The sequence below is a fragment of the Zalophus californianus genome, chromosome 9, assembly GCF_009762305.2.
Source record: "Zalophus californianus isolate mZalCal1 chromosome 9, mZalCal1.pri.v2, whole genome shotgun sequence".
Taxonomy (NCBI): domain Eukaryota; kingdom Metazoa; phylum Chordata; class Mammalia; order Carnivora; family Otariidae; genus Zalophus; species Zalophus californianus.
This window is the reverse complement of record NC_045603.1, coordinates 6,722,338-6,750,330: the sequence shown is the minus strand read 5'-3', so window position 1 is coordinate 6,750,330 and position 27,993 is coordinate 6,722,338. Positions and strand designations below refer to the sequence as shown.

Here is a 27,993-nt window from a genome sequence, read left to right as displayed (position 1 = left end):
AAACTATAGCCACACCAGCAACTGGACAGATCTTACAAAACGTAACTTGGCGTGAAAGAAGCAGGTCGCGAGAATACACAGCATCACTCTGATTATACAAAGTTCAACGACAGGGAAGATGAATCCATATCGTTCGGGGACACATACTGAGGGATAAAACTATAAAGAGATGCCAGGAAGCAATTGCCCCGAGAGTTGGCATGGGAGAGAGGGGTGTCTAGGTGGCGGCCGGGGGACCACGGGCTCTGGTGCCCCACGGTGTTCTCTGGATGGTGGTCACACAGGACTTTGTTTTATGTTTATTGTACTTCTCTGTGTAGGTATTATAGCTCATAACTTAAAAAGAGAAAGCAATGATAATAGGGCCAACTGGAAGAGCATCTGAACCCCTACCTGACAGGCATTTATAATCCTCCTGGAATAGAGCCCAGTGCGATTCAGATCCCACTGCTGGGACAAGAGACCCTCCCCTCCAGTCAGACTGAACCTCTCTCTGTCCCCTCCCCGTCTCTGCCTTCTGGCCTCTCAGTCTTTATTCCCGCTGTGCCTGTCACCCACCCACATGCTCTGTCTCCTCCCCCTCGGGGCTCCCTTGCCCCCGCCAACACTCCCCCTGCCCCACCTCCAGCAGAGAGGTGCTTCTCTCCGCCTGCCTCGAAAGCTCTTTATTGGGATTAGACAAAGATGAAAAGCAGAGGCCAATCCCGACAGAGGCTCGGAGCTGCAGGAAAGAAGGCAGGAGGCTCCTGAACATCTTTTGGACAACAAAGGGAGCGGTGACACCTGAGTCCAGAGCAAAGGGGGAGGGGAGCAAACCTGCATCGGTAACTCTCTCCTTGGGTCATGTTCTGTCACGTTCTCTGGGCAAGTCTCAGCGTTTCCACCAGGCTGAGAGTCGGGGTTGTTCACCTCCAGGTCTCCCCCTGCCCCCGTGCCCAGAACTGGCCCTCCTCCATGGATATTTGAGAAATAAATAGAGCCCAGAGTTCTGGAAAGGCCAAGAAGGGAAAGGGGACTGACATTTGTTGAGGACACAGAGGCTCAGAAAGGTTAAGTAATTTTTTTTAAAGATTTTATTTATTTGTTTATTTGAGAGAGAGAGAGAGAGAGAAACAGTATGAGAGGGGATAGGGTCAGAGGGAGAAGCAGGCTCCCCGCAGAGCAAGGAGCCCGATGAGGGGACTCGATCCCAGGACTCTGGGATCATGACCTGAGGCAAAGGCAGTCGCTTAACCAACTGAGCCACCCAGGCGCCCGAGGTTAAGTAATTTGTCAAAGGTCACACAGCTGTCAATGGAAGAAGGTAGAACTTGAACCTGGGCTCTGCCTGGCCCCAAAGCCCTCGCAGGTGACTGAAGCCTGGTGGAAGCAAGTCTTGAGCAGACGTACAGCTGCTCCCAGGAAAGCTGAGTCTCGGGTTTGCGTGACTCACCTCTGGGGGAGAGCAGTTGCCCATGAGACCACAAGTGGCTCCCAGACCCTTTGAGAAAAGTGGAATTTGCAGAGAGCTCAAAAGACTGGAGGACAGTAGGGCTGAGTCCCGGCTCACGACAGGAGGAGGAGGGCTGGGAGCAAGAGAGGTCCTGAGACACCAAACCATAATGTGCCAGTGGCCACTGGCAAGGTCAGAGAGACCCCAAGGAACCTGTGCGCTGGCTAAGATATCCACCTGGCCAACTGAATCTTGAGTTTTGATTGGCTCTGCTAGACGGGCAGGCAGCTGGCGTTCTCTGAGCCCCGACCACGTGCCCCAACCACTTAGTCTCAGGGTGTGACACCAGGCAGGTACTACTATCGCACCCATTTAACAGATGAGGCAATTGAGGCACAGAGACATTAGGAAACTGCCCAGGGTCCTGGGGTGAATCGCAGAGCTCAGATGGAAGGAAAGTCAGGCTGAACGCCCTGGTGTATGTACTCAATCCTGAGTCACACCGAGGCTCAGAGAAATGGTGCTCTGTCCCTGGGCTGGACTTTGATGACAGACAGAGGGAGCCAGGCACCCTCAGGGCAGGACCAGGAGTGACCGTGTTGTCTGCTGCTCCAGACTGTTCTCGGGGACCACGAGGGTTTTTCACCTCTTGTGAAAGAGCAGAGTTTCTCTTTTGTACAACCTTTGCTGCAATGCTGGGGGCGGGGGGCGGGGAATCCACTGTATGTTTATAGTTGAGACAGTTACAAAAGCGCTTCCCACCGCAGCATCCGCAAAGTGTCGTCCACTGTTACCCAGCTGTGCTGGGTCCCTTCTGGGGAGAAGGGGCCACACAAAAAGAAATGATGAGAATTTAGGGACGTTAAGTTAGAAATGACCGAGTCCGATGCACTGTCACTAACAAACTGCCTTTCCTCGGGGCCATCTCTGCACCGGCCATGGGGCGGGGGGGGGGGGGGGTGCAGGAGGGGGCCCAAGGTGTGCAAGATGAAAGGGAATGATGTCACAAGGGGCCCAGCCCAGGAAGCCTGCAGCCGGTACCACAGCCAGCTGTTGTCCCCTTGGGGGAGGGGAGTGACACTTTCTATGAGGAATATTCTTTACAAAGAAGGCGCCTGGGTGGCTCAGTAGGTTAAGCATCTGCCTTCGGCTCGGGTCATGATCCCGGGGTCCTGGGATGGAGACACGCATCAGGCTCCCTGCTCAGTGGGGAGCCTGCTTCTCCCTCTGCCCCCCCCCGACTCATGTGCATTCGTGCATGTGCACTCTCTTTTTCTTTCTCAAAAATAAATAAAATCTTAAAAAAAAGAAAAAAAAAGCTGAGAGGAGCCCTGGGGCCCACTGCCAAAGATCCTGGCCTGGGGTCCAGGTAGACTTGGGACTAAACCCGACCTCCACTCACCCTCTAGGTCTTGGGCAAGCTACCTGGCCTCCCTGGGCCTCAGTTTCCCTGTTCTTAAGTGGCGCTGTTAGTGACTGCACCCCAAGGGTGGCTGGAGGGGGCTGAGGGTGAGAGTAAAGCCCAGAGTAAGTGCTCAAAGAGGCTAATTCATGATAGTAAGAAGAGCCGTTGTTGTTTACAGTCTAAACGAAAGGCAGAGGATGAAGCAGAAGTGGGGGGCAGCCCCCCAGCAGCCTCAGAAAAGTCTGGGTGAACAGGAAGCAAAGCATCCAGGCTGCACAGTGGCGGGAGGGGTGGGGTGGGTGGGGTGGGTGGGGTGGGTGGGGTGGGTGGGCCTGGGAATCCCAGAGGGCCCAGGGCTGCCCTGGGAGAGACTGAGCTGGAGGGACCCCCTCGTGGGCAGCCCCAGAGAGACACACTCCTGGGGGTTCCCTGGTCTGGACGAACGTGCCCCAAGGCCACACAGCCCGAGGCCTGGCTTGGATCCAGGCCACCCCATTTCTGAGGCGACCTGGGACCAGAAACGGGGGCATGGCGTTGGCCCCAGGGAAGGCATCAGCTCCTGTTGCAAGGTGGCCTCTGGTTGCACGCCAGGAAGTGGGGAGTACCACCCTCTCTGGCAATAGCGACGATTTTGCGTCCCAGGGCACAGTGTTCCTGGGGGCCAGCCCTCGTCCGCCCGGGTCTCCCCGGCTAACGTGGGCAACAAGGCCGAGGCCAGCCCTGCCGCTTAGCAGATGCAGATTCCGTGGGGGTGAGCTCCCCACTGACCCCACACCGACCCCGCCTGCCCTTGGCTGCGGGGACGCCCACCCGCCGTGGCTGAGGGCCAGCGGTCAGGCTGGCGGTGGAAGTCTGCTAACACAGCAGCAGCGAGGTGGGGGCCACCTGGGCGAGGCATCAGCAAACCATGTCCCCGATCCCCGGAGGCTCTCCCTGTGAAGTCTGCAATGTTCAGACGCAACCAGCACACCTCCCGAGACAGGTGCCCAGGACTTAGCTGCACGGGCGGATGAAAGGCGCCCTGATGTGCCGGCCAGAGGGCTCGCGGGAAGAAGGAAGGCAGCGTACCTGTGAGTTGCAGCGTCCAGGGAAGCAGGAGCAAGCCCAGGAGCCAGGGGCCCGAGAACGTGTCCGCCATGGAGGCCGGCTCTCCTTCGGGGCCTCCCTCGCAGTCTTCCTCTTTTGTCTCAAGTTCACAGGAGGCGGCGGCCTGCTGGCCTCCACAGTTCCCCTTTGAGTTCCCACAAAGCTCCTCCCTGGCCACCCTCCTGCTTCCTCAGGGCCTCACTGGGTCTGCTCCCCTTAGTAACCCTGGACTTTCTGAGCAAGGAGTGGGAACAGCCCCGGGGTGAGGAATCTGGGCCGTGCACCCCTCCCGACGGGGCCTCCCCGTCCACCCTGTGTTGGGGTGCTGCTCCCCTCCTCGATCCCCTTTGAGCTGGTGGCCCAACCAGTAGACATTGGTGACAGAGGGGACACAGAATTCCCATGAGTAACTCTGGGGTTTCATTTAGCTGCTCAGAGCTGAAACTTTTAAAACTGTGCTCACAGATTTCCCGTCAGACATCGTCCAGGGACCCCTGGATTCATGTGCTCATCCCAGCGCAGGGTTTCCAGGGGGCGGTGGCGGTTGGGGGGATCGGCTGGGGGCAGGTGCGTGAGGGAGAAGGGGCAGGCAGCTAGGGTGAGGGCAGGAGCCCGGCACCCCCTTCCCCAGCAGACCGGGGTTTTTTACCGTTGGCCTTCTGGAGCCCAGCCCTAGGCCGAACTGGATGAGGTAGGGGGGTAGATGTCTGCCTGCAGGCCCAGGGAGGTAGAGGGCAGGAGTCTGGGGGTGGAGGGGAGGACCCCAGCACTCGGGCGAGCGGAGGAGGCTGGGGAAATGCGGTGAGTGTTGGCACGCATTCGCACTTCACCTCCTTTCCCCATGAGTGCCCATTAACCCTCAAGGCAAATGTGATTATTCCCAATTTTACAAAAGAGAGAACTACGCCCCCAAGAGGCAAAGCACCTTGCTCGAGATCGGGGCAGGTACGTGGGGCCAGGATTCAATGCCCAGTGGTGTGAAGCCTGCGCCTCTGTCCCCACTCCATGCAAACCCCACGATGGCACAGAAGGGGTCCAGTTTCGGTCCTTCTTCCAAATGCTTTCCCCTCGGCCGCTCTGCACATGCACGCTGAAAGCCAGGAGATGTCCCCCACCCCCTCACCAGCAGCACCAGGAGGGTGGCAAGGAGGAACAGGGCTGCCCACCAGGTGAGGAAAACGTATAGACGCCAGCCACTTCCTACTGGCTGGGGGGCGGCGGGGACCCCAGTGGTATTGACTGTTGATCCATCACAGTGATACATGATCGCATATGTCACAGTGAGACACAGATAATCTGCTTCACGCTGTTTCCGACCTCCGGGGGGAGCAGGTTGTCTAAGCACCTCGATGCCATGGTGATAGACGTCACGTTAATGTCCCTGTGCCCGGAGGGAGCGTTCTAAAGGCATCGGTCTGTGCCTCTAGGAGGCTCTTTATGACTTGGCACTGGGAGGCGGCTGAGCACCAAGCTGCCTCAGAACACGGACACGGGCTCTGCCCCCGCTCCCGTCCGCGCAGGTGCCCCTCTGCTTCCTCCACACACAAAGCCCTCAGCCCCTCAACAGTGCAGCCCACGATCTGCACCCCAGGGCAGCCCAGATCTGCACCCCGGAGCCCTGGGAGCTTTGCAGCTTCTGGATGTGGGTCTGGCGTATGGTCTCTGGCCCGTCTGGGGCCGCCTCTGTCGCCTTCGCCTCTGACTCCCCCCGGGCTCGGCACAGCGCAGGCACCTTAGTACGTGCTCAATAAATATTGGTGTATGAATGGATGGATGGACGGATGGACAAGCTTCAGGTGGGGTAAAATGCTTTCCTCCCAGGCTTCCTGTGAAGGTGGCGCCTACCATGGAGCCTGGCACACGGCAGGTTCCCAACAGGCTGCAGTGGGGTGGGTGTTCCTGGTGAGAGGCAGGGACGGGCCTTGGGCAGGGAGCCAGGGGGCCCGGGCTGGCCTGTCAGGCCCTCAGGAACCAGGTGATGGAAATGAAACCACAGCGCATTGTGAAACCTCATTTTCACCAACACTTTCCACCTGCTCTCACCCCCGTGGATGCCGAGCTGGCAAGCTGCTGGACTTGGATCTGATGGCTTTTCCTCCCCCGAGCTCCTGGTGGGGGGTTCGGGTAAGCAGGGATGGGAGGGGCAGGGGACGTGGGCTCTGGTGGCACCCCCAGTGGGCCTCCACAGCCGAGTCTGCGGGTGAGGTCCCTAGGGGACGGCGCACTTCAGGACTCCTGTTTGTCCAGCCTTATCTGTCCGAGTGTCCATCTGTCCCCTCACGTTTTGCTGAGCGCCTATCCCGCCCTGGGCACTGGCCTCAGTGGGAGGATGCACAAGTGAGAGACCCAAGCTTCGAGGAGCCCACATCTGGGTGAGGAGCAATCATCCCAGCACAACTAAGCAATAACAGCAATTCAGAGCAGTTACTAAACACCAGACACTATTCGAGACACTCCGAATCTACAAATCAACTTAATCCTCACTGCAATCCCACAGGATTGGATAAACCAATTCCATTTTACCGATGACGACGCCGAGGCACAGGGAGGTTAAAATAAAATTTGCCTGGGGCGCCTGGGTGGCGCGGTCAGTTAAGCTTCCAACTCTTGGTTTCGGCTCAGGTCACGATCTCCCCGGGTCGTGGGATGGAGCCCCATGTCGGGCTCCTCGCTGGGCGTGGAGCCTGCCTAAGATTCTCTCTCCCTCTGCCCCTCACACTTGTTCTCTCTCGAGCAAATAAATAAAGCTTTTTTTTTTTTAAAGATTTTATTTATTTATTTGACGGAGAGAGACACAGCGAGAGAGGGAACACAAGCAGGGGGAGCGGGAGAGGGAGAAGCAGGCTTCCCGCCGAGCGGGGAGCCCGACGCGGGGCTCGATCCCAGGACGCTGGGACCATGACCTGAGCCGAAGGCAGACGCTGAACGACTGAGCCACCCAGGCGCCCCAATCTTTTTTAAAAATAAAAAAATATAATTTGCCTAAGGTCACAAAGCTAAGGAATGTGTCCAGGGGAAGTGACTCTGAGGATAACCCCAGGCTCTGGGGTCCTATCCACTCTTCCAGCCTGCCTTATAGCAGTAGTATGTACAGAGCCAAGAGGGGGCACAGGAAGGGATTATTTACTCAGGGCGAAGGGAGGAGGGAGTGCCGAGGAGGGCTTCATGGAGGAGGGGGCAGCCCTGAAGGAGGAGGAAATGGGAGAGTGCAGATGTCCCCAGCAGGCCAGAGGTGCCTTATCCACACAAAGACTACAGCTTTCCAAACTGGACCAAAATTACTGGTTTCTGTTTTCGGTTTAGTTCCCATGCACATTTATTAAGTGCCCACTGTGTACCAGGCAGTGGAAGCACAGAACATAAGTCATAGTTTTGCCCTCAAGTTGCTCCCCATCTAGAGAAGAAAACAGAACCCCCCAGACAGGATTTCCAGCTGCCCTGAGTGAGCAAAGGTGAGGGAGCAAGTGACCATGAGGCCCCTGGCCTGGCCGCTTTGGTGCCCCTGCTCAGGAGCTGCCTGTCTTCTCTGTGTTCCCTTCCTCAGCTGCAGGAGGTCATTTCTTTTCTCCCCACAGACTCCAGCACCAGAAGGAGCCCACCAGTTGGAGGCCCCACTCAAAACAACCCTCTGCACTGGCCTGGTGCTCAAGATGGACAGCGTCCACTGCATCGAGCACCCCCCCTCCGACACACCCGGAGAGGGCTGCCTCCCTCCCCTCCCTGCACCACCCATCCCCCTTTCTGCACGGGGTAGCCATGTAGCCGCCTTTGGGGGCGGGGGGGGGGGGGAGGGGGGGGCGGTAGGGAGGGGAGGGGGCAGTGAGCTTACTCCCAGGAGTAGAGCTGACCCCTAAGCCAGGGGCACGATTCAGCCTGAGAACCGGCTGTGACTCTGTTGGGGGGACCCTTCTAATCCTGAGCTGGGCTGGCCCACAGTAGACCGGGCTCCTTTTTCGGAGAAAATGAGCTCTCTGTCACTAGGGGTGTGCAAACCCACCTGGAGGCCATTCTCCCTGCAGGCTGCTCAGAGATTCCTGCCCTGCTTGTAAGTTTGACTGGGCCCATCTCCAAAGTGCCTTCCCGGTTCAAGCCAGAATTTTTGCCTGCTTATTAGGTATTTGTTTTATGCCAGACACGGTTCTAAAGGCTTTTCATGTATTGACTACTTCAGGCCTCGCAAAAACCTCATGTAGATAGGTACTATTATTGCCCCTATTTTAGAGATGAAGAAACTGAAGATCAGAGGGTGCAAGCCATTTGCCCAAGGCCACAGAGCGACTAGGCAGTGGAACAAGGAGGTGAGCTCCTGTGATTGTGCTTTTAATCATTATGTTCTCTTGCAAGATTCACTTGATTCTCCCAGCAGGGCTGGTATGATAACTCTCATCGTACAGATTTAGTGACAGAAAAAAACCGTGCAGATGACCTGCTCCTGGTCGCAGATGGGATCAGAGGCCTACCTGGGAGCAGAGACCAGGGTCTTCCTGATAGACACATGCCCAGAGTTAGACAAGACTCTCTCTGCTAGTTCTGCTGGGGGAAGGCGGCAAGCAGGCGGTGCCCCCTCCTCGACCCCTGCCACACGGAAAAGAATCCTTAAGATCTGGGGGGAGAAAAAAAACAACAAAAATAAAGATGGCATCATTTTTCGGTATTTATCCACGATCACCATGTGCCAAGGCCTTGTTAGGCTCAGCCCCTTGGTAGGACTGTGTCTCTGGGAGAGAGAAGCACCGACCAGGAGGCCAATCATTGGAGGTCCTCAGGTGGCAGGCACCGGAGCCTTGGTCTTGAACTAATGGTACCACCCCGGTCCCCACCGGCCACACGGGACAGCCCCGGAGTGTCCTGTGCCAATGGCGCCACCTGGTGGCGCACAGGGGAACGCCCCCGAGGTGTCTTTCCCTGGCCCTTCCTTCCCCTCTAGCTGTCTTGGGCGGCCAGAGGCGGCCACCCAGCAAGCCCGGGCAGGGGCTCGAGAGGCAGCATGACGGAGTGGCGGGAGCGGGAGCAGGGGGCCTGTGGGAACGGGGTGCAGGGCACGCTGGCTGTCTCTGCAATGCCCTTCCCAGGGACAGGAGCGTCCTTTAGAGCATGCCCCCCTGGGTTCTAACAAGCTGCTTTGCTGGGAACACTTTATAAAATCCACTTGGGGGAAACGTCATCGGAGCCAGTCATTGGCCACCAGGCAAACCAGTCCCACGGTTTTGCAGTGACAACCGGAGACTTTTTGAGCAGGGCTCCCACAGTGAGTTCGGCCAATTAAGGAAACAATTAGCCTCCCCTGAGGCTAATTCATGCATTGTCACCCCACACAGTTCCGTGGTTTTATGAGCCAGAGGGCGTCAGTGTCCTGTGCACAGAGGGGGTGTGTGTGGCAGCCAGTAATTATGCGGATTTCTGGCCACGCCCCAGAGATTCAGCTCCAAGAGGCCAGGGGATCTGTATTTTAACCTCCCGTGGTTCTCACACTGGCCAAACTGCCTGTAGCATTTTCAAGGCACATTCCCAAGGGGCTGTGGGCAGGGCCAGGGCAGCTTCCCAGGAGGCCTGCTCAGAGGGGGCCAGGAGGAACCCTTCAAAGAGATTTGATCCTCCCTCCTTCCCTCTCCTCCTTCCCCCTCCCTTGGAAGGCCGGGGGGTGCCCTGGGAATAGGGAACAAGCCCCCTCATGGTGCCTCCCCACCTTACCTCCTAAGCCAACAGGGGCAGTTTCTTCATCCACCATCTGGGGTGAAATACCTCCCTTGTATGGATTTGACGAGAAATAGTTGGAGTGACAGAGGGGAAAACACTTCGCAAAGAATACGATGTTGGTGGAAAGTGGCTGTTCTGCCTTAAACTCTTACTGAGCCTCCTTCTCATACAGGTCTCGATGTGGGGCTTGGGGGATGGGCAGAGAGCAACAAGCGTCCAGCGACATCCAGGTACAGACATCAGGAGTGTGTAGCGATGAGGAAATCTGTGGATGACAGGTCTGGGAGGGGCAGCAGAGAGACATTTGGGAAGGGTAGGGAGTGGGAACGGGAGGAGGGGCAGGAGAGGAGGTCCCCGGTGGACTCCCGTCTTGGAGCTGAGCCCTGTTAGGGCTCCGGATATGGGGTCAGGGGGCGGGGCAGGGGCAGGGGACTCTCCAGGGTCTCTCCCATCAGCTTGGCCTGATTCCTCAAGAGAGTTTCTCGCCTCTCCTCTCTGCCCAGAAGGTTCCCTACCTCCCACTTCTCTTTGGTGTACTACGCTAGGCTACGCCATGCCTGGGGAGCCCTACGTCACAGGCAGAAGGCCCTGGTTCCAGAGACGGCAAAGAATCCAGGCTGGTACCTCTAATTCTTACAGGAGTCTAGGAGTGCCTCCAATGACCCACCAGAAACTTTGGATCCCTCTATCATTCATTCAACAAACCTCTCGGGGGCATTGCTCTGGGCCATCCCGTCCTGGATGCCCTCCACCTAGGGCAGAGCCTGACTCGCACACACCTGAGTCACAACCCCATGGGAATCCAGCGTGAAGGGGACACAAGCCCAGACAGGCTGAGCCTGCCACGGAAGCCAAGGCCACGGGCATTCACAAAGGCTCAGTGTGAAAGCTTCTAGGAGTAGGAGAGAATGACCCAGCGGGAGGGATGGGGGTGTGAGGTCCTGAGCAGCAGAGGCAGGAGAGGGGCCCAGGGGAGCCAGACCTGGAAGACCTCCCTCCTCTCTATCCTTTGCTGAAACTACCTTTGCTCTCGGGTGACAATGGTCAGATGAATAAGACCATTTATTTTTCTGTTAAAAAATTACTGGTAGGGCCACCAGTATCGATTTCTACTGTTTTCATTTCACATGTACAGATTTTCAGCTACGTCTGAGTTGAGCCGCTTTCCGGCCGTTCGTGGAAGCCCTGGCATCAATTATGATAGGGTTTCTGAGTGGAAAGATTTTGCTCGGGAAGTTGAGACACTCCCTGCATTCACTAGGGTGAAAATCCCGTTCTGTACAAAACGCCCAGCAATCCCCCAGAGGTGCTGCCTGTCTTTCTAGGACCAGAAGTCTCCAGAGGAAGCACGGATCAACAGTAACCACAGGCTGTTCTGCGTCCAGATAGAAGGAGGAAGAGAAAAACATCAGCCTTGGGCTTGCGGTCCCGTGACATTTCCTGTAGGTCACAGGAGACACAGCACCCCGGGGGGTAGGGGGGCAAAGATTTCCCTCTCCCAGAAGCCTCCTCCCTGGGGAAAGCCCCCCACCCATGACCCACAGCCAGAGGAAAGCATTTTCAGGCTTTTTGCATCTGACTTGGAAGAAAGTCTTCCTTAGGCAGCAGCCCTGCAAGGTGGGGAGGTCTCTGTGTCAGCACTTTCCAGAGAAGCCCAGAGGATGCAGCCATCCCTGAGCTGCCCAAGGGATGGGGCTGGGCTCCTTGCTCAATGCCGCTGACCTCAGGGAAGGCAGGAGGCCCTTTGTCCCTTGGACCCACATCAGGGTCCCCTCACTCTTCACCCACAGCTTCCTGTGACACCGCCACCCACGGGCCGTGCAGCCAGCAGGCAGCGGGGCCTGGCCAGCGGCTGGAGGCGAGGGGGAGGGGGTTGGGCGGGCAGCCCCAGGAGGAACTGGGGAGTCATCTTTGCCAAATGCTGGCCTTGCCCTCGGCCACCCTGCTGGGTCAGCTCTGTTGTATCCACTTCTTTCAGATGAGGAAACTGGCGCTCAGAGACAGGAAGTCACTTTCCTAAGGCCACACAGCCCATGAGGGCAGAGCTGGGGTTTGGCTCCGGTTTACCAGCTGGGGCTGCCCTGGGACAACCTTCGGGGGTGTCTGCACTCCCTAGCTGGATTGTGAGCTCCCCGCCGGCCTCCCCCAGCACTCACCTGCTCCACCTGAGGCAGCCCTCCCTTCCCAGGGGGTGACACGTCCCCTTGGCGGGTGCTCAGGCCACACACATGTGAAACGGGCCCCACAGGGAATTCTAATCACGTTAGTAATCGATCAATGACTTTGGTCATGACTTGTGGAAAGTGCACAGTCAGAGTCTGAGAACAGAATCTGGGCCTACTTAGGACAAAACTGGCGGATGTGTGGGACTCTAAAGTAATAGGAAAGTTGGGCTCACAAAGGAGTTCTTCCTTCAATCCAATTCTGCACCTGTTTGAAGGCTGCTGGGGGTCCCGAGCTCGGTGCTGAGAATATAGGGAAACTAAGACCCCTCCTCCAGCCCTTCCCTCCTATCACAGACACCACTCTCAGGGACACAGTGCAGAAGCTGAGGGGGAGGGAAGGGACTAATGAAGAGTCTGGGGGCCTGGCCTGGGGCTCCTACCACCTCCCCCCCTTTCCCTTGGCCCTCTCTTGGCCCCCCCCCACTCCTTTCTGCTCCTGCCCCCAGTGACTGGAGGCTCTCAGCTCACTGAGCAGCCCCTCCCTGGATGAACACTCTCCCCTTGGGGGTTTTCCTCCAGGTCCTTCCCCCTTTCATTGCCAGAGCCGAGGACAGGGCTGTTTTGCCCCCAGCCTCCCCTTCTGCAAGCCAAGACATCCCTGGTCCTGTTCATTCCCCTGAGCTGGCTTCCAGACCTTCCCCACAGAAGGCTCCTGCAGCCTGCGTGCCCCTGGTGCCCAGGTGGGGTCTGGCCAGGGCAGTGGTCAGTGGGACCATGCCCCTCCCTCATTCTTGAGAAGCCTTCTCAAAGTGCCTAGCTCCTTTTGGGTCCCCCATTTCCTCCGAGTTGCTGGTTGACCCTTGCTGTACCCCCTCTGGGCCCCAGGAAGCCTTTCCTGCCCCTAGGAATGTGGGGAACCCCTGGACGTGAGTCCTCTTTCCTGGTAACCCATGGTGCGAACATTGGCTTCCGACATGGCAAAGCCTTCCGCTTTCTGGAAGAGGCCCATCAGGATGGCCTGGCTGGGGGAGAGACTTTTCTGGAAGATGGTCTTCCTTCCCCTCTCCCAGGCCAATGCCTTGCATCCGTGGCTGAGATTGTCCACTGGTGATTTTGACTTAGAAAAAGGCTTTCTCAGGGTCGCCTGGGTGGTTCAGTCAGTTAAGTGTCTGCCTTTGGCTCAGGTCGTGATCCCAGGGTCCTGGGATCGAGCCCCACATCGGGCTCCCTGCTCAGTGGGGAGTCTGCTTCTCCTTCTCTCTCTGCACCGCCCCCCCCCCCCCCCGCTCATGATCTCTCTCAAATAAATAAATAAAACCTTAAAAAAATAAAAGGCTCAACATCTGCAAACTTTATAGAAACGTACGACCATGTGAACACATTGCAATTACATATTGCAAGTCAGTGGCAAAAAAAAAAAAGATTTGTTTTTCCCCCGAATGGCACTGACTAAGCGGGCGCATCCAGGCAGGTGGAGGCAAGCCACTCCCTGGCTGTTCCCGAGGCAGCAGCCAAACTCCTGCTAGTTTGTGATCTCACTCATAAGGCCCAGCCTTTGAACAATGTGGACAGGTGGGGGTGGCCTCTGCCTTATGGGGAACCTGAGCCTAGACTGGGAGGCAGGGGATCTGGGTTCAAAGCCCGGGCCTGCCACTTCCTACCTGAGGGGTCTTGGGCAAGTCATGAGGGCCCTCTGAGCCTCTCCTTCCTCCTAGCTAGGCAGTCCTGAGCAGTGCATATTCTCCTGCTGGGCCAGGCTGAAGAGAATAATAGGAAAGGCCATCAGGAGCAGAAAAGTATGCCTGTGGGCTAGCTATAAGAGACCACGGATGCGTAGGGGGCTATCCTCCCTAGCGAGGCAGCCGGCTCCTGCCTGGAGAATACTGCCCTGTAGGGCTCTCTGTTGGGGTGGAGCCCGGGAGCTCATCTACCTCCCCAGGTATGGAGAAAGGATGATATTTCTGAATCGGGATTCTGAGCCAAATTCCAGGCTGGGACTGTGGTTTACCAGCAAGCAGGGCCCCCCAAACCCCCGTTGCCCTGGCCTGAGCCTGCCTTTGCATACCCTGGGTGCTCTGCCCAGCCGGCCCATGCCAAACTAGCAGCCAGGCTCCAAGGAGAAACAGGCCCCATTTCATTCTCCCCTTCAGGCTTGACAGATGACGGGAGACTCCTCCTCCCGCTGATGAGAACTCCAGCCCACACTTTGCCTCCAACTCAATCACAGAGGACTCGGTCCTTCATCCTGGCATCAAAGTCTGTTTGATCAGCTTTTCATCCATTTTCCGAAAATGTGGGATTTAGGGATGCTCTGAATCTTGCAGGACTAGAAGTGCGGCGCCCTGACAATATACTGGGGTAGCCCCCAACCTGCCATTGGGTGGGTGCCTTGCTCAGTGCCAGCCCCTTCCCCCCCCCCCCACCCCTCTGCGGGAGCCTTTAGGAGGGAGTCGGGAGAGGCAGGGGGACCTGTCCTTACTGGGTGGAGATCTAGTGCCCCCTGGAGGTCAGAGAGGACGGGGTAGGAGGGGGGGTTGGGGTGATGCAGGATGAGGGGGCCTCTCTGTCCTGACGCCCTGGAACCAGCTGCCCTACTCAGCCTTCCTGACACTAAAGGAGACAGTGCTGGTTAAGTGTTCTGCATCCTGTGTCTTTAATAAGAAGCTTTCTCGTTTGCTGGCAAATCCCAGTTTTACTGAGCATTTTTTCAACCCTTTTCTTCCTTGAGTCAGAATCCTGTTGGGTGGCAGTTCCCTGTGTTTTCAGAGAAGACAGCGGGGAATCCGAGAGACTGCCAAGTTCACGAGTCACGATCAAGGAGGGCCACGGGTCCGTTGGTCAAGTGATGGGCAAGGCCAGGGGTACCTGGCGGGGTGCAGGCCTCAGGGCCAGGGAGCCCGGGGGGTCCTGGCAGGCAGGGCTGTGGGTGGCTCTGGACCAGCGCTCAGGGTGAGGAAGGAGGCAGAACAGAGCAGGGAGGACACCAAGGACCCAGCAAGGGTTGCTAAGAGGCAGAATGAAATCAGGGCTCAGAAAGTGCAAAACGCAAAGACCTATGAAGAAAAGCTAATCACCCCCACACTCCCACCCCCCAGTCCCTCTCCCCAAAAGTGTCTACACCCTCAAGCTCCCCTGCTGCAACTCTCCTGACTCTGCACACAAATAAAGCCACAGTCGGGGATCTGGGCCTGTTTGCTTTTACTACAATACGGCCATCCTTGCTCTTTTTACTGGAATGCGTCTTGCTTGGGGCTGCACCTGGCAGGTCAGCTAACTCAGGTGGGGACGGCCAGGTAAGGCTATAGGGAAGAGCCAGGATCTGCTCCACCCAGCAGCGGGGAAGGACTGGAGGGGGCAGAGGGTGGGGAGCTGAAAAGAAGCCAGAGGGAGGAGCTGAGGATGGGCGCCCCGCCCGGCCCCACTAAGTGACCTTGGGAGGACCAGAGTCCCCACCAGAACATGGAGGCTGTTCCTGGGGGTGAGAGAGGATGCTGGGCAGACAAAAACTGGCAGAACCACTCCACTCATAAAAGGATGTGTTGTCAGGCACTTTTCTAATGCATAATACCTCCCTCCCTTTGTTTCTCATCTGGGGCGGGGAGGGGTGGTGTCAGCTAGTTGCCCGCTGGGGAGATTGCTGGGAGGAGGGAGAAGCAATAGGGTTTATGAGGAAAGGTGAATTTGTGATTCTCTGCTGCTAAGTGGCAACTCTAGCTCACCTCTCCAAACCCCTGAGGGTGACAGCCGAGGACAGGAAGGGCTGCAGGCCCACCAGTGAGCACCAAGGCTCAGCCTCGCCTCTGCCCTCACTAAGAAAGTCTCACTGAACAGAGCTGAGTTCAGCTGTGATCCCCAGAAGACAGGCTCAAGTACTAACCCCTCCTCCTGTGAGTGTGGCTACTTGGAAAAAGGGTCTTTGTAGATGTATCTCGAGATGAAGTCATCTTGGGTTTAGGGTGGGCCCTGAATCCAATGGCCGCTGTCCTTCTAAGAACAGAGGGACGGACGAGATCGGGCACATTCGGGGGGGATATATACACACACACAATGGCATATTACTCGGCCATCAAAAAAATGAAATCTTGCCATTTGCAACGACGTGGATGGAACTAGAGGGTATTATGCTAAGTGAAATAAGTCAATCAGAGGAAGACAATTATCATATGATCTCACTGATATGTGGAATTTAAGGAACAAAACAGAGGATCTTAGGGGAAGAGAGGAAAAAATAAAGCAAGAGGAAACCAGAGAGGGAGACAAACCATAAGAGACTCTTCATCAGAGGAAACGAACTGAGGGTTATTGGGGGGGGGTGTGGAGGGACGGGGTAACTGGGGGATGGACATTAAGCAGGGCACGTGATGGAATGGGCACTGGGCATAAGACTGATGAGTCACAGGCCTGTACCTCTGAAACCAATAGTACATTATGTTAATTAATTGAATTTAAATTAAAATAAAATAAAAAATATATAAAAAGGAAGAGAGGGACTCACGGAGAGACAAGAAAGATGGCACTGTGAAGATGTGGCAGATGCGGGGGGGGGGCCCCCCCCCACGGGGAACGGCCTCAGGCCAAGGAACACCTGCAGGCGAGCTGGAAGGGGAGAGGAAGGATTCTTCCCCAGAACCTTCCATGGGAGTGTGGCCCTGCTGACACCTTGAGCCTTGACTCCTAAGCCCCAGAAACTGTGAGAGAAAAGGGTGGCTGCTTGCAACCATCCAGCATTGGCCTCCGGAAACGCATAGCTGAATCAAGAAACCAGGCAAGCACCAGCAGAAGAAAACTACTTCCCAGGCCACAACAGGAGCAACTCTTTTATGAGCTACGAGTTGTCAGAGGGAAATAAGTAACTTTTTATTGTGAAGCCACATAACCTTACGAAAAGCCTGGCAAACAGAAGCAAGCGCGAACCCGTTATCCCATAATACCCTCAGGACTCTGCAGGCCTGGGTTCCAATCCCTGCTCTGTTATCTTCCTTTTGACTCGGGGGTAAGTCACTTCTCTGAGCCTCAGTTTATTCATCTGTAAAGGGGGGATAGTAATCTGCCCTCCCAAATTTGTTAGGGTTAAATGAGGAAACACACTCGCGTCCCCGGCCTGTGCCTGGCTACCCACCAAAGCTTCGTAAGATGCTCCGACTCCTAGTTCCTTCCCCTCTCCAATAAAAAAACTCCAAAATGACGAAATATGATTTGTTTAAAAATCCCTAAATTTGGATGTATCACAACTTTCTTCTTCCTTTATTTGGAAACAATGATGGTTTTTTTTTTTCTTCTCTTAACTTTCAAAAATTTATTTTTAAATTCACAGGCAGTAAAATGCACTCTCTTTGGTGTAGTTCTCTGGGTTTTGACAAATGTGTAACCGCAACCACCGACCACCGTCAATATAAAGAACGCTCCATCATCCCCCGAAAATTCCCATCTTTGTCCCTTTGTGGTCAGCTCCTCCCCACAGCCCCTGGCCACCCCGATCTGTTCTCCTTTTGCCTTTATCCAGAGAGTCCACAGAAGTGGAATCACAAGGCACGTGGCCTTTCGAGTCTGGATGCTCTCACGGAGCACAATGCTTCTGAGGTCCACCCAAGCTGTTGCGTGGGTTCCTTCTTATCATGTATGATTCCGACTGAGGAGTCAGTGAGGAGACTGTGTGGGCCACTATGGTTGGCTTGTCCCTTCGCCAGGAGAAGGGTGGGGACTGTCCTCAGATTCTGGCAATGATGAACAAAGCTGCTATAAACATCCACGTCTGGGTTTCTGTGTGACCATATGTTTTCATTTCTCTTGTGTAAACACCTGGGGTCCCAACCAGGTTTTGAATGACCTCCACATTGGCCTTACTAAAAGGTTTGGTTGGGGCGAACACCACCTTGTTGGCTCCGGGTCCCTGTCAGCAGCGCGGGGATGACAAAGGTCAATCACTGAGGAGCGAACGAATGTTCGCGGTCACTTCAGCTTCCTCCCATTCTGTGCCTTTTCCCTCGGAATGTCAAATCATTGTTTTGGTTTCATTTCCTTTTATTTCCACTGACGTGAAGAAGTGCCCAGGAGCAGTGAAAGGATGCAAAGTGGATCAAAACAGCCCAGAAAAGAGTTCATGGTCCCCAAGCAGAATGGTCCAATCTCAAGGAACTGGTAATCAATCTTAAAAGCCAAAAAAAAAAAAAAAAGTCTTTAAAAAAAATCATCCTTTCCCGGGCACCTGAGTGGCTCAGTCGTTAAGCGTCTGCCTTCGGCTCAGGTCAGGATCCCGGGGTTCTGGGATCGAGCCCCGCATCGGGCTCCCTGCTCCGCGGGAAGCCTGCTTCTCCCTCTCCCTCTCCCCCTGCTTGTGTTCCTGCTCTCACTATCTCTGTCTCTGTCAAATAAATAAAATCTTTAAAAAAATAAATAAATAAAAATAAAAATAAATCATCCTATCCCGATTTTTTTCTTTATCATAAAACATTATCTGTACTTCCATCCCGCCCTGAACATGACTGTCTAACGGTGAAGAGGCCGTGCCCCCAGTCGGATGAAGGCATGCCACCATGACAGCAGCAGGCCCGGGTTGGGCTGACTCTGCGCAGAGCTCCCGGATGAGGACACTTGGTCCGCTGGACTCACTCCAAAACTGCAGCTTGGAAGCCACGGCCGTCTACGCAATTGCCCTGAGCCCCGATTCTGCCCAAACCCGGCGTGGCCTGGCTCAAGGTGGGGGCATCTGGCCTCCCTGACTTGTCTGTCTCCACAGCTCTGGCCATTTTTCAAACCATCCTTATTGTTAGAAGAGCCACAGAAACCCAATTAGTCTGGATTCTCCAGAGAAACAGAACCAATAGGGTGTGTGTGTGTGTGTGTGTGTGAAGAGATGTATTATAAAAAATTGGCCCACATGACTACGGAGGCTGAGAAGTCCTGACACCTGCAACCGACAAGCTGGGGACCCAGGAGAGCTGATGGTGAAAGTTCCAGCCTGAATCTTAGTCCGAGGGCAGGAGAAAACCAACGTCCCAACTTGAAGACAGGCAGAGAGAGCAAATCCCCCCCCTTCCTTTGCTTTTTGGTTCTATTCAGGCCTTCGATAGATTGGAGGAGGCCCATTCACATCAAGGAGGGCCATCTGCTTGACTCAAGTCTACTGATTCCCATGTGAGTCTCCCCCAGAAACACCCTCCCAGACACACCCAGAACCATGTTTGACCAAATATCTGAGCCCCCCACCCCCCCCCATAGCTCAGTCAAGTTACATGTAAAATGAACTATCCCAGAAACCAGGGGACCCCTACCTGCCCAGGTGGCTCATCGGTGGGGCAGCCCTCCCGAGCAGTGGGTAACCAGGTGCCGCTTCCCCAGGCCTGGCTGTTGGCAGGGTGCCCGGGGCTGGCCGCAGGGCAGAAGGCCGAGGCGGCGAGGAGGGTAGCGTTCAGCCAGCGACCGGCTCTTGTCAGCAGAAACTCTGCAGCCAGCCCCGTCTACTCAGGGAAGACACAGGAGCTTCACAGGGTTATTCATCAGGGTCCTGCGGAGGCCTTGGTGCTCCCGGTCCTGGAAACGGAGTCTGTGCCATCCTTGCTCCTCGACGCTGCTTCCGGACTCTTCTCCACCCTCCCCACAAAGCAGACCTCTGAACCTCCTGTTGTCAGACCTTCTTACCGGCCGCCTCTCCTTGCCTCAGGCACCCACAGATCTCCAGGCCACCTACTCTCAATCCTTGAAGATCTTCGTGCTGGGCCACCTGTTGTCCCCTTGCACCTGCGTACTCCTTGGCGGTTCCAGCATCCACGCAGATGGTCTTTTGACGTCAGTCCTTCGCCTCCTCTCCTCCAATGGCTTGTGTCTCCTCACGGCTCAGCAACTGGCTCCCGAGGGCACACACTGGGCCTGGCAAGTGTGCCCAGATTCTTCAGACCCCCAATTTCCGGCCCTTTCAGGCCACCACCTCCTACTACCCATTTCTTGCTTCTAGATTCCTGCCTCCTAACAGTCCTTGACCACCTCAGCCCCTGTGAACCCTGGTCCTCTGGTGCTCTTCCTGGACCCATCTCCCACCCTCATCCCACGGCTGGGGGCGGGGGACCCCGCCTCTGCTTAGGCCCCGCCCCCTGCCCTACACTCCTGAAAGTGGCTGGGGACACACACATTCCTGCTAACCAGTCTCATTCACAGTCAAAAGTGCTCACCTGGATGGGGCCCCAGGCCCCTCTGCCACCTGGCCCAGTCCCTGCCCTGCTCCTTGGAGGATATTCCCACCTGCCCCAGCCTGCTTCCATTTCACTGAAGAAAAGGGGAGCCCATCAGCCAAGAGCTCCCTCAGGCTCTCCTGACTACATCCCTCTGTTTGTTCAGATGAGCCTTGGCACCATCTCTCACACCCCCAGTCGCCTTTACCTGCAGAATGTCACCAGGATACAGCCCCTTGGCGCCCCTGCCTCCCACCTCCTGCAAGGCTCCCTGTCTCTGCTTCTGTGTCCTTCCCCGGCCTGTGCTCGACACAGCAGCCAGAGGGATGGAGTTCAACACAGGCCGGGTGACGTTGCATCACATCCGCAAACACTTACGTTGGCTTCTCCTCCCCTCCCCTCCCTTCTCCTCTCCTCCCTTCCCTTCCCTTCTCTCTCTCTCTCTCTCTCTCTCTCTGTCTCTCTCTCTCTCTCAGGGTCAAAGCTCCCTCGGGCTTTGCCAATGCCTTGCCAATGCCCCCACCAGGTTACCTTCTGCCCAATCTCCGCCCCTTCTCTCTTGGGCTCACCTACCTGCCAGCCTCCTTCCTGGCTCACCAACCACATGCTCCCATCTGAGCCTTGCTGTTCCTCCTCCTGGAGCCGTGCCCCCCCCAACACACACACCCATGAGGGTCCCTCCTGTCACCGTCTGCCTGGCTTGTATAAAATTTTACTGTCCTAGGGAGGCCTTTGCTGGCCACCCCACCTAAAATGCATCCCTCCCTAAACCCAGCATCTCCCTCCCTGACCTGGGTTCCTCCTGGCACTTAGTGCCCTTTTTAAAATTTTATTTACCGGGACGTCTGGGTGGCTCAGTCAGTGAAGCATCTGCCTTCAGCTCAGGTCATGATCCCGGGGTCTCGGGATGGAGCCCCGCATCGGGCTCCCTGCTTGGCGGGAAGCCTGCTTCTTCCTCTGCCTCTGTCCCTCCCCACTGCTCATGTTCTCTCTCTCTCAAATAAATAAAATTTAAAAATTCCTTTATTTACCTTGTTTCGGGTCCACCTCCCCGTACAGTAAGCTCCGTGAGAGCAGGGAGTTTTCAGTTATTCACTGTTGACCCCCAGTCTACAGCAGTGCCTGGCACCTCCATTTGGGTCCAGATCCGAACCCTTCTTGCTGACTCCAGCCCGATGCTTCAGCAGACCCCTGCTCCTGCACCATTTCCCTCTCACTACAGGCTCCTTCCCAGCAGTGTGCAAACATGCAAACACACTGTCATTTCTCCCTTCTTACAAAACCACCACCACAAACCCCACAAAAGCCTCTCTTGGCCCAGCTTCACTTTCCAAGAAGTGTGCCAGTCCTCTGATCTAGAAAATTCCTTTGAAGAATGTCTGCATTGTCTGTACTACTCCCCTTGCCCCCACTCCCTCCACATCGCTCTCTGATGGGCTGTCATTCCCTCCTCTCTCTGAAATGCCCTCAGCGAGGCCCAGTGACCTTGGTGCCGTAATCCCGCAACCCTGTCCCAGGCCACAGCCCCTTGGCGCGGCATTTCCTCCCGCCCGGTTTCCCCTCTCCTGCTGGCTGCTCCTCATCACCCCAACCCCCGAATGGGGGCAAGTCGAAGGCTGACCTCAAACCTCCTCTCTGCCCACACTCACGCCCACGGTAAATCCCACTGGAGGGCTTGGACTCTCAGCCTTAGCCCTCTGGCCAGGGCCTTGCCCTGACTCCAGACTCGAACGCCCAACATCCTACTCAAAACCTCCACTTGGGGTCCAGTGGGCTCCTCTGACCTTCCACTGCCAAGCCCATTGTCAATGCCCCTCCCCCACCAACTCCCCTCCCCACCATCACCCCTCCCCAGCAAAGGACGAGGTCTTCCTTCCCACCAGGCCGAACACTTTGGGATCTCAGCCTCACACTTTCCTCCACAGCTTCCGGCCACACCACCGTCCTCACTGGGTTGGAACGCACCAGACATCGCCTTGCATTGGCTGTTCTCCATTTCTGGAATGCTCTCTCCCCCCCACCCCACCCCCACCTATAGCTACACAATTTGTTCCTAAAACTCCCATCGATGCATTTTCTCCTTGGCAGGCTGTCACTGTCTCTCACACGTTATGAGTGACTGACTGATTAGTTGATTGATTGACTGTCTTTATCCCACTACTAGAAAGTGCCAGAATGCCATCCCTTTTGTTCACCACCAGAACAGTATCTAGTACATAATAAGTTCTCACAAAGATGTACTGGATGAGAAGAAATGACTACAATTGTACTTGAGGATTTAATGTAAATGATTAAAAAGTTTAAACACCAGGTATCTCTGCAGGGTACATGGAAAGAGCGGAGTTCTGTCTTTTCAGATTAACTCAGAAATTAGTGTTCTCTAGAGAACACCATCCAGCTGCGACTCTCCGCATCCTTGGTGAGGAAGGTGGGGACCAATGGTTCTGATGGAAATCTAGAACCGGACATAAATCACAGAAAAATCGAGACTTGAGTGGGTGTTCCACCAAGTCAGGTATTTTGAGATATGTGATCTGGGTCGAAATTCCAAGATGCTTTTATTCAAGTGGCTGGTTCACACCACAGAATCAGTCCTGAGAGCATCTGCATGATCCTTGCTGATACTCCCCTGGAGCCAGGCTGTGGGTCAGACCCCGCTCTGCCACCTCCTGGCTCTAGGATGCTGCGTAAATTGCCTACACTGTCCATGCCTCATTTTTCTCATCTATAAAGTGGGGACAGTAATATTTCCCTCACGACGCTGTTGTGGTTGTTAAAGAGCTAAAGCACAGATAGGAGGCACCTTCTAAAAGGCTCTCAGCAAACCCTCCGCTTCCCCCACACAGCCTCATGTAATCCCTTCCCTCGTGTAGGGGCCGGATTTACTGCCTACTTCTGACCAACAGAACATGGCAGAACTGATGGGGTGTTACTGCTGAGGTCAGGCTCTAAAAGACAGTGACAGTGCTCACCCTCTCTCCCTCCCCTCCTCCCTCCCCTCCCTCCCCTCCCCCACTCACTTGCTTACTCTGATTCTATATTGTGAGCTGCTCTAAGGAGAGGAAGAAGCAAGAAACTGAGGACAGCCTCCAGCCACCTGCCTGCCGGGAACTGAATCCTGCCAACAACCACATGAGTGAGCTCGGCCATGGGTCCTTCCCCAGCCAAGCCTAGAGGTGAGCACGGCCTTGGCGACATTTTGATGGCAGCCTCATGGGACACCCGGAGCCAGAAGACCCACCTAAACTGTGCCCAGGCTACGGACCCACAGAAACCAGGAGATAATAAATGTCTGTTGCTTTAAGCTAAGATTTTGGGTTTTTATTTTTACACAGCAAGAGGTAACTGATACAGCATAGAAAATGCTCAGCATGGGGCACCTGGCTGGCTCAGTTGGAAGAGTGTGAGACTTTTGATTTCAGGGTTGTGAGTCTGAGCCCCATGTTGGCTGTAGAGATTACTTAAAGAACAATCTTGGGGCACCTGGGTGGGTCAGGCAGTTAAGCATCCGACTCTTGATCTCAGGGTTGTGAGTTCAAGCCCCATGTCGGGCTTCACACTGGGTGTGGAGCCTACTGAAAGAAAAATACATAAATAAAAAATAAAAATCTTTAAAAAAATAAATAAATAAATAAAATGCCCTGTACAATGCCTGGCTCAGGGCATACATTCAATAAATGACCAGTAATGACCATTCTGTGTACACAAGGGGAATTTAAAATGCATAGAATATAAACCTAGTCACCAGGCTCTTGACATGGCCATTTAACAATGAACCCATGTCCTTTGCCACTTTATAAAGCCATAAAACAGGTGCATTGAGTCTAGAGGAGAAAAATGTATATCGTATGCTACTGTTTAAGAAGGAGAAGTGGTCCAAGTATATAAAGGTATTTGTTTATATTAAAAGAAAGGAAAACCTGAAAGCCAAGATCACAGAGGGGGAGAGAGAGAACACAGGTAGAGCCAGACTTCTCTAAAGACACCATGTTTTGTAGTTTTGGCTCTGGGCCCAGGTAAACACTTTATTCAGTTATAAACCAAAATTAAATTGAAATGAAAATAATCCCCTAAAAAACAGAAGCAAAATGAAACAAATAGATGTAACTGTATATAAAGTTGGTGGTTCAACCACCCAGATGGGAACTATTTCAAGAGTAAGTAATTTTACCATACATCCCAGAATGAGATACCCTAAATATTTTTTTAAATGAGCAAATAAATGGGGTGCCTGGCTGGCTCAGTTGGAAAAGCGTGTGACTCTTGATCTGGGGGTTGTGAGTTCAAGTCCCACATTGGATGTAGAGATTACTAAAACTAAATAAACTTAAAAATAAATTAAATAAATAAAAAATTAAAAAGAAAAAGAGCGCGGACAACTGGGTGGTTCAGCCGGTTAAGCGTCTGCCTTCAGCTCGGGTCATGATCCCAGGGTCCTGGGATCAAGTCCCGCATTGGGCTCCCTGCTCAGCCGGGAGCCTGCTTCTCCCTCTGCCTGCCACTCCCCCTGCTTGTGCACACCCTCTCTCTGACAAATAAATAAAATCTAAAATATAATAAACAAGTAAAAAGAGCAAATAAATCTTAAGTTGTTTTCAGTAGTTATATTGTTAGCGATAATATTGGTATTTTTCCAAAATACATAATATAAATATATGCTATATTATATCTATAACACATACTGTATAATATATATTACAGATAATTATGCATATGGATAAAACAAATAAGTAATATGTTAATGTTCTTAGGAACCAAGATTTTCAGCCTAAGAGAAAAAAAGAAACAGAAATCAAAGAAGATAAGTAAAAATCCTATAATCCTGAATTTAAGCTGGAAATATGAACATAAACTCATTGTGCATTTTCTATTTATTTCAAAAAATATTTCTTTTTAAAAATTTAATTAATTAACATATAGTATATTATTATCAGTTTCAGAGGTAGAATTTAGTGATTCATCAGTTGCACATAACACCCAGGGCTCATTACATCAAGTGCCCTCTTTAATGGCCAATTACCCCATCCCTCCACCTACCTCCCCAAAATACTTTTTTAACTAATGTCTACATACAACATGGGGCTCAAACTCACAACCCCAAGATCAAGAGTTGCATGCTCTGCTGACTGAGCCGGCCAGGAGCCCCACATTTTCTCTTTAAAATGAAAAGTATTTCCCAGCTCTATCCACTAAAGACACTTAAAAACTAATAACCAACCAGTAGCAAAGCACTTGACTCTCAGACTGTGGTCTCTAAACACCATTTTCGGGGCAACTGGGTGGCTTAGTTGGTTGTGTCTGCCTTCGGCTCAGGTCATGATCCTGGAGTCTCGGGGTCGAGTCCCGCATCGGGCTCCCTGCTCAGCAGGGAATCTGCTTTTCCCTCTGACCTTCCCCCCCTCATGCTCTCTCTCTCTCTCAAATGAATAAATAAAATCTTAAAAAAAAAAAAAAAACAAAACACCTAACCATAGGGGTGCCTGGGTGGCTCAGTGGTTTAAGTGTCTGCCTTCAGCTCAGGTCATGATCCCAGGGTCCTGGGATTGAGCCCCATGTCAGGTTCCTTGCTCAGCAGGGAGCCTGCTTCTCCCTCTCCCTCTGCCCCCTACTCATGCTCTCTGTCTCTCTCACTCTCTATCTCAAATAAATAAATAAAAATTCTTTAAATTTTTTTAAAAAAATAAATGTAACCATAACAATGGCCATATTAAATATAAATGGCTTAAATATCCAAATTTAAAGGTAGAGATTGTCAGACTGAATAAAAAAGCAAGATTCAGCTGTATGCTGTCTATAAGAAACACACTTCAGAGGTGCCTGGGTGGCTCAGTCGGTTAAGCATCTGACTCTTGATTTTAGCTCAGGTCATGATCTCAGGGTTGTGAGATCGAGCCCTGGATCGGGCTCTGGGTTGGGTGTGGAGCCTGCTTAAGATCTTCTCTCTCTCCTTCTCCCTGTGCCCCCCGACCCCACTTGCATATGCACACGCACTCCAAAAACACACACACGCTTCAAATATAAAGACACAAATGGATTAAAAGTAAAAGAATGGAAAAAGATATACTGTGCTATCACTAATCAAAACAAAAAGCTAGAGTGACTATATTAATATCAGACCAAGTAGATCTTAGAGCAAAAGATATTACCAGTGATAAAAAGGGTATATAATAATGATAAAGGGGCCAATTCATCAAGAGAACATAACAATTCTAAATGGTTATGCACATAATAACAGCTTCAAAATGCTTAAAGCAAAACCTGATAGATCTGCAAAGAGAAATACACAAGTTGACAATTATAGTGGAAGATTTCAATATCCTTCTTTCAATAATTGATAAAAAAGATCTGACATTATCAACGAACACAACCTAATTGACATTTATAAAAACTTTACCCAACAACACCAAAACGTACATCCTCTCAAATTCACACAGAATGTTTACCAAGATAGACAATATTCTGGGCCATTAAACAAGTTTCAGTACAAAAGGATTCAAGTCATACAGAGCATTCTCCCTAACCACAATGAATTAAATTAGAAATTGATAACAGAAAGTTGTCTGAAAATTAAATAGCACACTTCTAGATAACCCAAGGGTCAAAGGGAATTTTGAAAGTATTCTGAATTGACTGAAAAGGAAAACATGACAGATCAAAATTTGTGGGAGTATTAGCTACTGAATTTTTGTGGATGCTCTTTATCAAATTATCCCTCATTCCCAGTTTGCTGAGAGTTTTTGGGTTATTTTAAATCATGAAAGGGTGTTAGATTTTGTCAAATGCTTTTTCTGTATTAATTGATATGATCATATGCTTTTTCTTCTTTAGCCTGTGATCTGGTGAGTTACATTAATTGATTTTTGAATATCGACACAGCCTCGCACACGTAGACTGTGACCCACTTGGTTGTGGTATGTAATTCTTTTTTATGTATTGCCGAATTTGACTTGTTAGCATTTTGTTGAGGATCTCTGTGAGTTCAAGAGAAATATTGGTCTGTAGTTTTTTTCATGCTTTTTCTGATTTTGATATCAGGGTAATACTGGCCTTACAAAATAAGTTGAGAAGTATTCTTTCCTCTCCTATTTTCAGCAAGAAATTGTGTAATACCGGTGTCAATTGTTCATTAAATGTTTGGTATAATTCTCTTTGAACCCACCCTGGACATAGACTTTTTTAAAGAAGATTTTATTTATTTATTTGAGAAAGACAGCACGAACAGGGGGAGGGGCAGAGGGAGAAGCAGACTCCACGCTGAGCAGGGAGCCCAAAGTGGGGCTCGATCCAAGGTCCCCAGGACCATGACCTGAGCCAAAAGCAGACACTTAATCGACTGAGCCACCCAAGTGCCCCCATAGATATTTTTTTAAGTTTATTATTTTTTTTAGTAATCTTTACACCCAACATGGGGGCTCAAACTCATGACCTCAGATCAAGAGTCACATGTTCTTCCAACTGAGCCAGCCAGGCAACTCTGTAGACATTTTTTTATGGGAGACCTAAAATTATGAATTCGATTTCCATAATAGTTATGGGACTTTTCAGATCATGTATCTCAACTTCGTTGAGTTTTGGTGGCCTGTGATTTTAAGGAGTTGGTTCATTCCATTTAAATGATCAAGTTAGGAGTGTAAAGTTGTTCATAGTATTCTTTTATCATCAAGTTTTTATGGCTGTAGGATCTATAGTGATAGTCCTGGTTTCTTTTTCTTTCTTTCTTTCTTTTTTTTTTTTTTTTGAGAGAGAAAGTGAGTGAGAGAGCACGAGCGGGGGTTGGGGCAGAGGGAGAGGCAGACACGCTCAATCCCAGGACCCTGGGATCGTGACCTGGGCCGAAAACAGACGGTTAGCCAACTGAGCCACCCAGGCGCCCCGATACTCCTTGTTTCATTCCTGATATTGGTGATTTGTGTTTTCTCTCTTTTCACATTGTTGGTCATTCTGGAGGTTTATAAAATTTTACTTTTTTTTTCAAAGAACCGATTTTTGTTTCATTGATTTTCTCTCTTATTTTCCCATTTTCAATTTCATTGATTTCTACTC

At 52.6% G+C, this 27,993-nt stretch overlaps 1 protein-coding gene across 10 annotated transcripts in view; it reads right to left on the bottom strand.

Moving 5' to 3' along the window:
- The window catches only part of NFAM1 (NFAT activating protein with ITAM motif 1), a 100,430-nt gene that overhangs the window by 32,669 nt on the left and 39,768 nt on the right, over positions 1-27,993 (bottom strand). For 2 of the 10 annotated variants that reach the window (XM_035721947.1, XM_035721945.1), the window contains exons 2-3: positions 9,615-9,900; positions 8,384-8,526 (exon numbers count right to left, since the gene is read on the bottom strand). The exons of 1 other annotated variant lie outside the window; for it this stretch is intronic. In XM_035721947.1, coding sequence (XP_035577840.1) covers positions 8,384-8,420 — 37 coding nt within the window. In that variant the 5' untranslated portion in view covers positions 8,421-8,526; positions 9,615-9,900. Of the gene's footprint in view, positions 1-3,905; positions 4,102-8,383; positions 8,527-9,614; positions 9,901-27,993 lie in introns of those variants that run through there. 7 more of the 10 variants (XM_035721949.1, XM_035721946.1, XM_035721948.1 and 4 more) reach the window with 6 other exon arrangements.